The sequence below is a fragment of the Cajanus cajan genome, chromosome 10 (genome assembly GCF_000230855.2).
Source record: "Cajanus cajan strain Asha chromosome 10, NIPB_CcT2T_4, whole genome shotgun sequence".
Taxonomy (NCBI): Eukaryota; Viridiplantae; Streptophyta; class Magnoliopsida; order Fabales; family Fabaceae; genus Cajanus; species Cajanus cajan.
This window is the reverse complement of record NC_138526.1, coordinates 2,112,104-2,126,488: the sequence shown is the minus strand read 5'-3', so window position 1 is coordinate 2,126,488 and position 14,385 is coordinate 2,112,104. Positions and strand designations below refer to the sequence as shown.

At 32.5% G+C, this 14,385-nt stretch overlaps 1 protein-coding gene and 1 pseudogene across 3 annotated transcripts; both read right to left on the bottom strand.

The window, feature by feature from the left end:
- Positions 1-6,415: 6,415 nt before the first annotated feature.
- Positions 6,416-10,494, bottom strand: LOC109819068 (putative isoaspartyl peptidase/L-asparaginase 3). Of its 3 annotated transcripts, XR_002241489.3 has the most exons (8): positions 10,319-10,494; positions 9,980-10,151; positions 8,848-8,912; positions 8,343-8,735; positions 8,212-8,270; positions 7,705-7,809; positions 7,241-7,427; positions 6,691-6,826 (listed from the first exon to the last, which is right to left on the bottom strand). XR_002241489.3 is itself a non-coding variant. In XM_020384652.3 (7 exons), exons 1-7 carry the CDS (start codon positions 10,388-10,390, stop codon positions 6,607-6,609), a joined length of 1,086 nt encoding a protein of 361 aa, XP_020240241.1. In that variant the 5' UTR covers positions 10,391-10,491; the 3' UTR covers positions 6,416-6,606. The 3 variants fall into 3 exon arrangements, 2 of the variants coding, with proteins under 2 accessions (XP_020240241.1, XP_020240242.1); XM_020384652.3 differs by lacking the exon at positions 7,241-7,427 and having other exon boundaries at positions 6,416-6,826; positions 10,319-10,491; XM_020384653.3 differs by lacking the exons at positions 7,241-7,427; positions 10,319-10,494 and having other exon boundaries at positions 6,416-6,826; positions 8,343-8,746; positions 9,980-10,054.
- Positions 10,495-13,129: 2,635 nt separating this feature from the next.
- On the bottom strand, positions 13,130-13,801 carry LOC145952743 (secreted RxLR effector protein 161 pseudogene; annotated as a pseudogene).
- Positions 13,802-14,385: the final 584 nt, after the last annotated feature.

The following is a 14,385-nucleotide window of genomic DNA, read 5'->3' as shown; positions in this document are numbered from 1 at the left end:
TATATACGCTGACAAGTGTTTGGGGAAAGAGAGAGAAAATCGACCATCGGAAAATTAGATGGACAAACTTCCAAATAGCAAGACCTTAATGGAACAAATTATCACTCTTGAACTGGAATGTATTTTGACCTTTAGTCATTTTCGTGAGAATAGCTTAATTTCTTATTTTACATTTTTATTTGACTGACCAGTGTGAATATTTCAAGTAAAATAGAATACTAAGAATAGAAACATGGTCAGTATGATGAACATTGCAGCTAAAAGTACCATTATTTGATATGGTTGTTTTCAAGTATAGATAAAGTACACCTCAGAATTTTCTTAGTCCACTAGATGCAGGTGGTTTTCTTTCTATTTCACATGTTGGTTATTTGAAGTTGGTGCTGAAATGTAAAGATAATTTGAAGGAAGAAGAAGTGCGCGTGTTTGGTTTCACGTTTGAAACGTGAAAAATCACGTTTAACGTGGAAGTTACAATGTATAGCTTCACGTTAAACGTGATTTTTCACGTTTCAAACGTGAAACCAAACACAGGCGAAAATTATTTTTCAGCAGAAAGTAATAGAAATATGCGGAAGTGAGAGAGATATCATTTAATTGATTCAAAACATATATATATATATATAGTTAAAAAGATAACTAATCACTAACAACACATTTTTTAACGAAGTCACGATTAAACAAACTTAAAATAAAAAATTGAAAATTATCAAACTCTAAAATTTAGGAAATTAACTTTGACTTATTCAAAACAACATAAATAAACGGATAATTGCAAACGTGGCAGTAATCCTAAACACAACAACTAACACACTCATCCTTGTTTTAGAGGCTGCAATCACCAAGTTTCATTCTCAGGATCTCAAGATCTCAAACTTGCTTGCAAGTAGGGATTTAGTAAAAAAAGAACTCAGTTATTTGATCTTCTATTTTGCAATGGACAAGAGTTACAAGATACAACACCATCCCTTTACACTTTTCTCAAGAAAAATAACTTGATGTTAAAATCTTTAGTCTTTCTATGTAATATTGGATTCTGAGAAATAGCTATTGCATCTTGATTATCAACAAAGATCTTAGTGTCTTCTTTCTATTCAAGATTAAGATCACTCAATATCTTCCTCAGCCAAAAAGCTTGATTGACAATCGTAGTTGCGGCAATAAACTCTTTTAGCAATAGATTGAGCTATTGTTTCTTGTTTTTTTGAACTCCATGAAAAATCTAGATCCAAGACTAAAGTAATATCCTAAGGTGTTTTTCAAGTCATCAATGCACTCTGCCCAATCACTGTTAGAGAAGCCCAACAACTTGAAATCCTTGCTTTTCTTGAACTTGATTCTAAAGTTAGTTGTGCCTTTGATGTATCTGATCACTCTTCTAGCAACCTTCAAGTGTGTTTCACTTGCACAATGCATGAACCAAGATAAAATACTTACAACAGTCAAGATATCGGGTCTTGTCACTATAAGGTACATCAAGCACCCAATCAAACTCTTGAAGTATGCCTCATCCACTTTTTCAGTTCCATCTTCCATAATGAACTTTTCTTTTAGATTCATAGGAGTACTCATTGACTTGAAATCCTCCATATGAAACATCTTGAGAATTTGCTTAGCATACTTCCTTTGGAAAAAGAAAACTTCATTTTGACTTTGCTTGATGTCCATTCCAAGAAAATAAGTCATCAATCCAAGATCAGTCATCTCAAAAACTTTCATCATTTCCATCTTAAATTCATCAATTAAGATTGTATTATTTCCTTTCACTAAAAGATCACCAACATAAAGAGAAGTAATGACAATTTCAAACTCACAGTGTTTGATATAAAAAATGGACTCGGAAAAGCTTTTTACAAAGCCTAAACTCAGCCAATGATTATCGATTTTGCTATACCCACTACTAGATTTTAATTCTTTAGCAACATTTTCTTGTTTACATTTATTAAAATGTTACTATATATTAAATAAATATGTTATTTTGCAACACTTTTTAAAAAAATGTCATTATAGATAGAGTAACATTTTTTTATTTCAATATTATTCTTTTCAATTGTTTTCAAAATCAAAGTCTCATATTGAGTAAAAAAATTTCATACAGGTTATTTTGCAACATTTTTAAAAAAAAATGTTACTATAATTGCTTCTAAAATCAAAGTCTCACATTGAGTAAAAAAAGTATATTTCTCTTATCTCTAATTATTACCCATAATTAAAGTCCCACATCGAATAGATATTAATGACTTATAAAGAGTATATATAATCTCATAGTTATACTTAAGATAAATAAAATTTGATATGTTATATATAATTAGTGGTGACTAACTAAGAATGTCTTCCCCTAAAAAATAATTAAGAATGTCTTTAATCTTCTATTAAAGAAGTCATAGGAGGCATATAAAATATAATAATTGATAGTGATATCTAAATTAAAATTAATTATCATTCTATAAAATTAACAAAATCTTAGTAACATCATTAAAATGTTACAAAAATACTACTTTGGCAACATTTTTCAAATGTTGCCTAATTACGTAAAAATGTTATTAAAAGTCTTTAACAACATGGACTATATACAACATTTGATAATATATTGCTAAAACAAATTAGTAACATTTATACATAATTAAGTAACATTTTTCAAATGTTAAAAACTATTTGTATTGTAGTGACCAAGCTCTTGGAGCTTGCTTCAATCCATAAAGTGCCTTCTTGAAAAGATAGACCTTTCCTTCTTCTCCTTTCTTCTCAAATCCTTTGGGTTGCTCAAATAAATTCCCTCATGCAAAAAACCATTCAAAAATGTGGATTTAACATCCAACTGATGCACCTTCCAACTCATTTGTTCTGCAACAAGTAGCAACCTGATGGTATCTAGCCTAGCAATTGGTGTCAATGTGTCTAAACATTCCACTCCAAAATTTAAGCATAGCCTTTAACCACAAACCTTACCTTGTGCTTGTTAATCGAGCCATCTACATTCGGCTTGGTTTGAAACACTTATTTAACCCCAATAACTTCTTCAATCATGTATAACTCCTCCTCCATTGCAACCATCCAATTTTGATGATGCTTTGCTTCTTCAAAATTTGTAGGCTCACAAACTACAATGTTACAAGTTAGATAAAAATCAAAAAACAGTTTAGTACCTCTAACTAGAATTTCATCCCCCATCTTATTTTTCCAATCTTCATTTCTTTGTTCCTTAACATTTGTGACAGGAAAATTTAAATGATTTGAGGGTTGATTTCTTTGCTCCCAATTCCATTTTTCATTTTCACAAAGTTCACATCCTTGCTTATGACAATACCCCTTATTTGTGGTTGAAAGACTTTATAAGCCTCAGATATTGTGTAACAACCTACAAAGATACCTTACATTGCCATCTTGCCTAGTTTATCATGCTTAACCTAAGGAACATAACTGAAGCACAAACAACCAAACACTTTTAAAAAGTTTAGAGATGGTTTATATTCATACCATGCTTCAAATGGTGTCAAATTCTTCAATGCCTTTGAAGGAATTTTATTTTGAAGAAAAATTGTTGTATTTGTTATCTTGGCCCAAAATTGCTTTAACAAATTTTTCTCATGCAACGTTCATTTTACCATTTCCAATATGTATCTATTTCTTCTCTCACTAACTCCATTTTTTGTTGTGGAGTGTAGGGAGCAATAAACTAGTGCTCTATACCAGCATCCTCACAAAATGGATTAAATTCTCTCGAGGTGTGCTCTTTTCCATTATCTGATTGTAGAACTTGAATGGTGCAACCACATTGATTTTCCATCATTTTCTTGAACTTCCAAAACACTCCAGCCATTTCTAACTTGAATTTTAAGAATAAAAAAAAATACAACAAAATCTTGTAAAATCATCAATGAAGATAATGTAGTAAAGACTACCTTTGAAAGATGGTGTTCTTTATGGTCCACAAAAATCAGTGTGGATCAATTGAAGTTTCTATGTTGCTCTCTAAGCTATTTTCAAAAAATTGTTTCATGTGTTGTTTTCCAAATTGACATGCTTAGTAATGAGAAAGATGATCTTCTAAATTAAGTAGACCTTTCACTAATTGTTTTGTTTGAAGCAATAATAATCCTTGATGATGATAATGACCGAGCCTCTTGTGCCATATCTTTATGACACTTTCCTCAGTAGGAAAAGTAGCCTATTCATCCTCTAATGAACTAAATGTGAAGTTCTTTCCTCTTATCTTGACCTTAAACATTTCTTGACCAGGTGCATCTTTTATGAAGTAGTATTTGTGTTCAAAATATACTTTGTAGCCCTTCTCCATCAATTGACCAACACTCAACAGATTTTGGTCAATTTCTAAAACATAAAGAACATTAGAGATAAGTTTTGTACCGAGACAACTTTCAATTACAATCGTGTCATTTCCCTTGAATGATATATGTTATCCATTGCCAATTCTAACTTTTGAAGTCTCTGTGCTTTTTTATTCCTTAAATAGCTCCTTGTCATAATAAGTCTTGTGATTAGTGCAACCACTATCAGTTAACTAGCTTTCACTTGAATCACTACTTGAGAAACAAGTAACAACAAATAGTTGATCCTCCTCCTCTTGAACAACAACTTGAGCATTTGCCTCTTGCTATTGAAATTGTACTTTGCATATCACAACTTTATAACCAAGTTAATTACACTTGTTGCATTTTGCATCAGGCATTTTCTAGCATTTGAATGGAGGGTGACCTATTCTATCACAATGCTAACAAGATGGGTAGTTTTTCTTTTTACCCTTTCCTTTGCTGCAAATATTTCTAGTGCTCTCATTACCTATACACTTATTCTTCTTGTAATTTTCCTTTTTTAATCATTCCAACTTCTTGGCTCTTGACATGTAAAGAACCTTCAATTGTACGATCTTGCCTCATAAGTCTTCGTTGCTCTTGGACTTGTAAGGTATGTATGACTTCTAGCAAAGTGATCTTGAACAAATCCTTTGTATTCTCTAATGTGATAATTGATGCTTCATATCACTTGAGCACTGTAACCAAAATATTTTCAACTATTCTAGAATCAACAAATTTAGTGTCAACCAATCTAACCTTGTTAGCAATGCTTAGCGATCTACTTGAGTAATCCTTAATCTTATCAGACTCTTTCATTTTTTGCGGCTCAAATTCCCACATCAAATTCAGAACTTGCATGTCTCAAATCCGCTCATCCCCAACATAATCTTTCTTTAAATAGTCCCAAATTGACTTTGGTGTCTTGTGGGTCATGATTCTAGTAAATATAGTCTGAGAAACACCAAAAAATAGGCATGACTTTGCCTTCTCCTTGGTTTTTTTTCTCTTTGTTATTCCTTATTTGGGCCATGGTGGGATAGTAAGGCAACAGAAGCAGATCGTAATCTTCTTCCACAACTTCCCACAAATCCAAAGCTTCTAAGTAGGACCCATTTTTATTGCCCAAATGTCATAATTCTCCCCATCAAAGATAGGAACAACATGGGAGAAAGTTAATTCAATATTCATTTCACGAGCTCCTCAAGAAGGGAGCTCGGATACCAATTTGTTGGTTATTTGAAGTTGCTATAAAAAAGCAAAGATAATTTGAAAGAAAGAGAAATTATGTTTTATCAAAAAGTAATAAAAATATGTAGATGTGAGAAAGATATCATTTAATTGATTTAAAACGTACATATATTATCAATAAAATAACTAGCCACTAACAACATGTTTTCTTGTGAGGCCACAATTAAACAAACTTAAAAGAAAAAACTGAAAAACTATCAAAACTCCTAAAATTTAGGAAACTTACTTTGACATATTCAAAACAACATAAATAAACAACTAATTGCAAACATGGCAATAGTCCTAAACATAACAGCTATAACATCACCAAAACGTAACAAAAGTGCAATTTAACAGAAAAGGTGTTCGCAGAAATAATTCAATCACCTAAAAGTTCTCCCAGCTTTAGTTTCCCCTCTTCTAGACAGAAGAGGTGTTGGCAATTTCACATGAATTGAAATATCATTTCCAGACATTGAAGTATCATGTGTTGATAGAATACTGCTAGGTTATGGGGAATTTTAAATCAGTCATGAATCTCGTGATATTATTTTTCCTAAGATTAATTTATGGCAAAATTGATGATTTCTTCATAATGGCTTATATAAGAGATTTGTTCTCCATGTATTTGCAGACATCCATCTTAATCAGTCTATCTGTGCATCAAACAGACTTATGCTATATTTATAGCCATTTAAACTCGGGAAAAGGGTGGAAAACTAGAAAATTCCTATGTGATGGGAGACATGTCCACGCACATTTAATTCAACTATTCAAGCACTCTCTTTATCCGTTGTGCATTATCACAATAACATTAACATGTTGCAAGACTTATTCTTCTAACTTCTTAGGCAGACAACATTGAAATCCTGTAGTCTGAAATCTTCATGCAATCATTTGATATTGTAAACAATCTGGTACAATCAACATTAATTGCTCAGCTTAGTCGTGACGATTTAAGCACATTTACATTTACGAGGCATCAATTTTCCTCAACCAGCAAAATTTGCATGCTGATATGAATCTAATTGTTCGAAGACACTCATTTCTTCAACAGTCTTTCTCAGGGTAGCACAGTAAAAACTTCCACGTCTTTCATTGCAGGGCTCCTAACTGAGTATTTAAATGTCCAACCATGGCAGGCACCAGCATGTTCCCCCTTTCTATTGAGGGCAACAACGGCTCCCAAAAAATTGGGAAATTTTCGTGCTATTCGTGCCATTGCGTCTTTAGCAGCAAGTTTGGGTTCCATTCCCAACCTCATACTTTCCACAACTTGATAGCTGAAATTGAATAGAAGTGTTAATCTTCATGGTTTGTTAGAGAAAACAAGAATAGGTAATAAAGTTGTAACTATACAAGAGCAAGACCGCTTAAAACTACAAACAAGGTAAAGAATGTGTCTTTTTTTTTTGCCAATGCAACGAGAAAAAAAATTATGTTTCAATACACTAGTTACAAAAGGATTAACATATAGCTATTACATGATCGATATCAGGTGTGTTACCCCAAACAGCAGTCGCTCCTTAAGATTAACAAGCTTTAATAAGAGCATTAGATACACAATCAAGTCATAGCAGTAGTGAATGTTCAGACATTTAGTACAAAACTGTATGTGTATATGCCATATGCATAATAACTTTCTTCTTTTTCTTGTTATTTCATGTCATTGTGACATTGGAGTCACTCTGGCTTACCTAATTTTATATTTCAATATACAGTTTTCATGCTTCTGCTGGGGTTCAAATTTTAAGATCAGGTAAGGCAACTGTAGAGCAGAGTCTAGGCTCCATAAATTACATCTACCCTATATCCCGGGTGATTTTTCTCTTTTCCATCTTTGATTTAGTTTAACTAGCAAGACTTGGTTGAGTAACAAGGTTCCTGCAAATGTCATTAAATTGTAGTATCATTTGGAATCAAGCCAATTTAGAAACATCAAAAGATTAGCACCCTTATGAATATTTATGTACCTCTCATGTCCGTCACCTAATTTACATTGAAAAGATTAGACGTTTCTTGCTATAGTTGTTGGCAACATTTTTGTTAGAACCAATACCACAATAAAATTTTGATATTGAATGGTTGAGACAGTCAAACAAAAAGCAACTCAGAATGTAAATTAAAGAAAATAAAAGAAAATAGAGAGTCCTCATGATACCATGGAAGGAAGCGCATCATAATGTCACCATCCCCAGTAGCACAACATGCACCAACTTCATCAACAGCATATGCTGAGGATCCAGCTATGGGACCATCACCTACCCTGTAATCAATGAAAAAAAATTTAAAGAAAACTTATAAAAAGAATCAAAAGAACAAACTTAGGGTGATCAATATCTGCTGCATTAAGAGTGTGTGCAGTATATATCCATGAGTATATGTAGTTGGGAATTGACAGAAGCAATTTGCCATGGCCTAAATGGAACCATCCTACCAGTGAGATATAAAGACAAGACAATTTAATTGCTAATGCCATCCCATCTATGAATAACAGTCATGAGAGTTAACTAACGTGTCTTTGTCACAACAAAAAAGATTAAAAAAAATAATTGCATGTGGCCTTTATAACATTAAGATAAAATATATGTTGAAAAGGAAAAAAAGTTTGGTCATTCAAGAAATGAAAAAATCTGTCCACTTCTAATACTGGCACCCACAAGGTTACCTGCCAGGAATCTTGAATGTTGCCCCATTAGTTGATGTGCCAACTGCAATGTGTCCCATCTATGCCAAATATGAAAGTGTCATTTGCATTGATAATATGATGTATAAAATCAGTTTTAAGCTAAACCTTACCCTATCAATAACAGCCATTGATATAGTATCATGGCTATGACGGCCAACACGAAGTAATCCAGAGTTACTTGCTAGCATCTGACCAGCACTGAAGCATGTTTCATCAGGATCCCCCAGGTAATTTGTTGGACGGTAAGGACCACAACTATTTTCAGGTAATACATTTTTCCTGAAATTTGGCTGGCAGCGACTATCTTTCCATTTGACCCACTTCTCCATAGATTCTGGTGAACTCAAGTTTGCAGGTCCTGGAAGACCCATTGAAATAGCAAATTCTGATGCCTTCTCTCCTACCAGCAAAGTGTGTTCAGTATGTTGCATCACTAACCTGGCAGCCTTGATTCCATCCTTTACATATCTCATGGCTGCAACAGCTCCAACTTCCATTGTCACCTATGTATCCCCTTAGCAGAATATGGGACCAAAAATCATGCCAATGCATGAAAAAGTATAATGCACGACACAAAATATTGAGCAGATACAGAACATGGTAATTGGTAGTTACCCCATCCATGACCAAAGCATCAATTGTAGTTTCTCCATTCTCATCTGGACTGCCGCCCGGACCAACTGTTTAGAATTGGATATTCAAAAGGCATATATAAGTGTACGTATCATGAAAAAGAACCCGAAACGGACCAAATCCCAAGATGGTTAAGGACTATATAGAAAGAACAAAAACAGCACCAAAATTCTGTCTGACATTCTTATTGGAAACATCCAACAAGCACTCAGCAAGAATGGAAGAAGCTCTAAGTCAAAACCAACTATCAAATATTTCAAAATCATATGGAGAGATAAATTCAAAATGTTTCCAACACATCCTCACACTCTAGAATTAGCATTATCCCCTCCCCCCAACCACCCCCCCCCCCCCCTCCCCCCCGCCCCCACACACACACACAGAAATAGCTGTTAGACCTAGTTTGGATAATCTTCTCGATAACTACTTATAACTTATAAAAGAAGAAAATGAAAACAAAATATATCAACTAAACTTTTAGAGAAGTTGGATGATAACACTTCTATAAAAGTTGAAGTGCTTAAGTCCATTTCAACTTACAAGAGAAGCTCAATTTATATAGGGTCTGCTTGAATAAATTTCTCCAGAAAAACTTACAGGAGAAGAAAATAAGAAGAAAAAATGGAATTAGTTTCTCAATAAACTAAAATTAACTTAATGTATTAATTAAAATAATTTTTTGAGAAATTAATGAGAAAATTTCTACAAATTAGTTGTATAAGCTAGAATTTAACTTGTCAAAAAACTAATTTCATTTTTTCTTCCTACTTTCTATTGTTGGTGTTTGCTGAATCTCTCATTGAGTGTGCCGCAAAGTTCTTCCAAGAAGAGCAAGAACTCTGATACCATCTTAAGTAAGTAATTTAAGAGTCTAACTCATCTTTACAAAACTGGCTTATAAGATGAGAATTGATCCCTACTTACCTTATTCCTAGTTGATGTTGGATCACTCTGTCCAAATCAATTATCAAATACTTCAAAACCATAACATGGAGATAAGTTCACACACACACACAATTTACAGTTTCCATTCAATAAAAGATAAATTATAAGTGCAAACATCCATATTAAAAAATGATCTTCCAAGTTCCAACAGTGCATGTTCCAATCCCACCTGTTCCATCACATCTCAGCACCTCACAAGCAGAGCATCCTTCAACCACGGAATCCACAGCTGAAAAGCCACCATCAACAGCCCTCCACGCAGCTCTGACAGCTTCAACGAACGGCCACGTGCTCACAACCAACGGGTACTGCTCCAATTCCACTGTTTCATGCCCCACCACCTGATCAGAAACAACAACCATTGCATCAAAAATCTCCTAAAATGGAAAAAAATAAAAAATAAAAAAAATTAAGACTTTGGTCTATGTTGCAGAATTTTGAGTGCTGGAAAATTAAAAATCGTTAAATTTGTAGTCTGATTAGGGAAGGAAAGGGGTGTTTTGGGTACCAAAGAGAGTAAAGAGAAGAGGAACATAATGTTGAAGAGTGAGGCGGTGTTGAAGTAAGTCTTTGCAGCCATGGATACGGAGATAGAGCTTCTAGTTTTATCGCTCTTCTTTTGGATTCAAGTATAATATGTGTCTGTAACTTCAAAGAAGCTACAATTCACGGAGAATTAAATTGGAAATGGTTGGGATTCAAGTTAAATTTTGGGGTCAATTATCTTATTCTTTCTTATTTTTTAAAGTGTCTCCAATATAATAAGAAAATTATGGTTACTCCAAGAAAAAAAAATAATAACTTATAAAATAAATATATATTTTAATGATTAAATTTATTTTGAATTATAATAAAAATAAAATAAAATCAAGAAGACTTATGTTTAAAATAAATAATATTTTTATTTAAAATAAAAAAAATTCTGATAAAATATCCTTTAAATAAATATAATAAATTAATTCTATAAAAAAATTATATAAATTTATCATTTACTATTTGAATAATTTTAAAATGAAATAAGGAAAATTTGTTCTCTATCCAAAGAGAAAAGGGGGGGGGGGGGGGGGAAATGTGTTTATTCGGTCCCAAAATTCAATATATCAAATCTGCGAATTCATGTATGACCCGATAAAGGCTCCAAAATGTTTAAGATAAAAGTAAGTGGGCAATATATTAATCTAAATATTATATATGTTAAATGGTTTAAATAAATTTTAAGTTTCTGTAAAATATGGTTTTTTGTGTTTAGTTATTTAAAAAAATCAGTTTCGTTCTTAAGAAAAAATTATCTTTCATTTTCATCTTTATCTTCAGATGGGTCACTAACTGGAAAAGGTTAAAAAAAATAATATATAAATCAAAATAGAAAAACAAGAAAATGTTAGAGATCAAAATAAAAATAAAAATAACTAAAATTTGAAAGAATTTAAACGAAAACAACAAAATTTTGGAAAGGTCAAAAAAAAATTAAAATTAAAAAGATTAAAAAAAATCAACTTTATTTTCTAAGAACTAAATATTTATTAAGTTAAAGTATCTCTTGACATTGTTTTAAACTTCTACACAGTTTTATTCACCTTTATTCTCTTTTAGATTCATCGTTCATATCACCTCTTTGGTCGTCATTCAATTTTTTTTATTCTCCATTCATATTCACACTGTATTATTATACTTTAATGCAAATTGTCAACTAACTTTTATTGTGTGTTTTTAAAAGGAGGATAGAAACTTTTCATAAGAAACTTTGATAACTAATTGTTTAAATTTTGTTGTGGGAAAGGTCTTAGGTAAAATTATAAAAAAAAAATAAAAAATAAATCACTACATACTTTGAAAAAATATTATTCTCTTTTCTATTAAATTGTGAGACAATTCTTCAAATATATGTTTTTTCTACACCTATTTTTATGTAATTATTATTTTATATTTAGTCCTAGTAATGCTTTTCATAGGATTATCCATAAAAATTATTAGAGGTATAAGGAAAAAAATTGAGTAGTTGGATAATTATAATGATATTTATTTGAGAAATTATTAACAATATATTTTTTATTTGTATATGCATATTTAAAAAAAATTTATGTGTGTGAAAATACACAATTAAATTGTAATTCAAAAGAGAATTCGACCTCCTACAACCAGCATAGACCCAACATATTATTAAGCTTAAAACAAATCTTAAAGTGATGCTTTTTAAAAATTAATAATAATATCTTTTGATAAAAGAATAAAAATATTTTAGAGATGGATCTTAAAAAATAATTATATATGTATATCTTTTAGAGATAAACCTTTTAAAGTGAAATTTTAAAAATGTAAAAAGTGACTTTTAAGTTATAGAATCTTGAAAAAATTATATAAATATTGATATAAAAAAAATTGAAATGATTTGTTCGAAGATGTAAGGGCTCATGATTTCATTTTATTGAAATTACTCCATTTAATTTTGTTTATATATATATATATATATATATATATATATATATATATATATATATATATATATATATATATATGTATGTATGTATGTGTGTGTGTATAAAAGTAAAAGTAACCTTTGATTCAATGTATATTGATGTTAATGTTTTGTAATTTTATTAAAATATAGTTACAACTATTGGGGAGTTTTTAACATCGAGGAGCACTTCACATAATGGGTAGTGAGTAAGTCACATAAGTGAGCTTGACACTACAACATATCCTAAAACCTTAAGGCATTAGGTAGGTGAGTCTTTCTCACTTATATATTACTCAACATGCCCAACTCTAACCAATGTGGGACTTCACTTCACACTTGAATTCCAACACTCCCCCTTAAGTGTGAATCCCTTCCACATGGTCATGTTCTCTCTCGAGCGAAAGCTTTTCTTTCGTCCACGAATATTCAATGGTGGCCTCACTTGCACTATTATTGCACTTCAACGACACACGTCCTCCACACCTCTAAGGAGACTTTCAGTACAAGGGATGATCCTACTCTTGGATCTCCTGCCAATTCCATTCAGGATCCCACTCTTGGATCTAGCCAATACTTGTCTAAGCCGATCACCAGTCACTTGATCGAACCATCGGCTCTAATACCACTGTTGTAGACAGCAAACACAATAGAACTAACACTTGTAATCACACACACAAAGTAATTGAGTGTCAGGGAATTGAGAGAGAAGAATATATTCGAAGTATATTATTACAGAAAGTTTACATCCTTATATATCCATTATTTTGTAACTAATAATTGCCAAGCCATTTATAACAGTAACAACAACAAACTAATAGTTTAGGGACTACAGAAACTGAATTACTATTACAACACTCCCCCTTAATTCAGCTTCCCTATGCACTTGACCCCAAGCTTATTTCTTAGCTCTTCAAACCTTTCTTCTTTCAACGGTTTGGTTAGAATGTCTGCAATTTGGCTCTCAGATCTGCAGAACTCAAGTTTCAACTTTCTTTTACTTATTTGGTCCCTTAGGAAGTGGAATCGGGTCTCAATGTGTTTACTTCTACCATGTGCTACTGGATTTTTAGCCAGATTTATTGTTGATTTGTTATCCACCATTAACAACATGCCTTCCTCAGTCCCTGTCTTCAATTCTTCAAGCAAAGTTTCCAGACATAAAGCTTGACAGGCACCCATACTAGCTGCTATATACTCAGCCTCACTTGAAGACAAAGCCACAACAGATTGCTTTCTTGAGCACCAGGAAATTGGAGCATCTCCAAGCATGAATACATAACATGTGGTGCTTTTCCTGTCAACTTTATCTCCACACCAATCAGCATCAAAGTATCCAACCATACTGTGATTAGGACTGCTAAATTTATTAGGAAAAATTAGTCCATAACCAATTGTTCCCTTAGCATACTTGAGCAACCTCTTAACAGCAAGCAAATGAGATTGCTTTGGTGTCTCCATATATCTGCTCATAAGCCCTACTCCATATGCAATAGCAGGCCTCGTATTGCAGACATATCTTAGAGATCCTACCATTTTCCTAATTCCTATATAGAGTCTTGTCCACCATTTGATCTCCTTCAGACTTGTCAAGTGTATTTCCAGTATCAACAAGTGTTGAAACTGGATTGCAATTCAGCATCTGAAACCTTTCCAACACATCTGTAGTATATTTGCTTTGATGCATAAAAATTCCACCTTTAGTTTCCTTGAACTCTATTCCAAGAAAATAAGAGAGTTTTCCCAAGTCAGTCATTTCAAATTCAGCCTTCATATCCTACTTGAATGCATCAATTTCTTCAGCTTTGCTTCCTGTTAGTAATAGGTCATCAACATATAGACATACTATTGGCAAGTCACTTGGATCCCACTCTTGGATCCAACCAATACTCATCTGAGCCGATCATCAGTCACTGGGTCGAACCATCGGCTCTGATCCTAATGTTGGGGAGTTTTTAACATCGAGGAGCACTCCATATAATGGGTAGTGAGTAAGTCACACAAGTGAGCTTGACACCACAACATATCATAAAACCTTAAGGCATTAGGTAGGTGGGTCTTTCTCACTTATATATTACTTAACATGTCCAACTCTAACCAATGTGGGACTTCACTTCACA

Bases quoted from the DNA above. Each gene is read 5' to 3' on its own strand.
- LOC109819068 (XM_020384652.3), bottom strand. From the start codon at position 10,390: ATGGCTGCAAAGACTTACTTCAACACCGCCTCACTCTTCAACATTATG. The intron at 10,152-10,318 runs GTACCCAAAACA...GTTTCTGATCAG, and splicing joins TCTTCTCTTTACTCTCTTTG to GTGGTGGGGCATGAAACAGT. The intron at 8,271-8,342 runs GTAAGGTTTAGC...TATTTGGCATAG, and splicing joins CAATGGCTGTTATTGATAGG to ATGGGACACATTGCAGTTGG.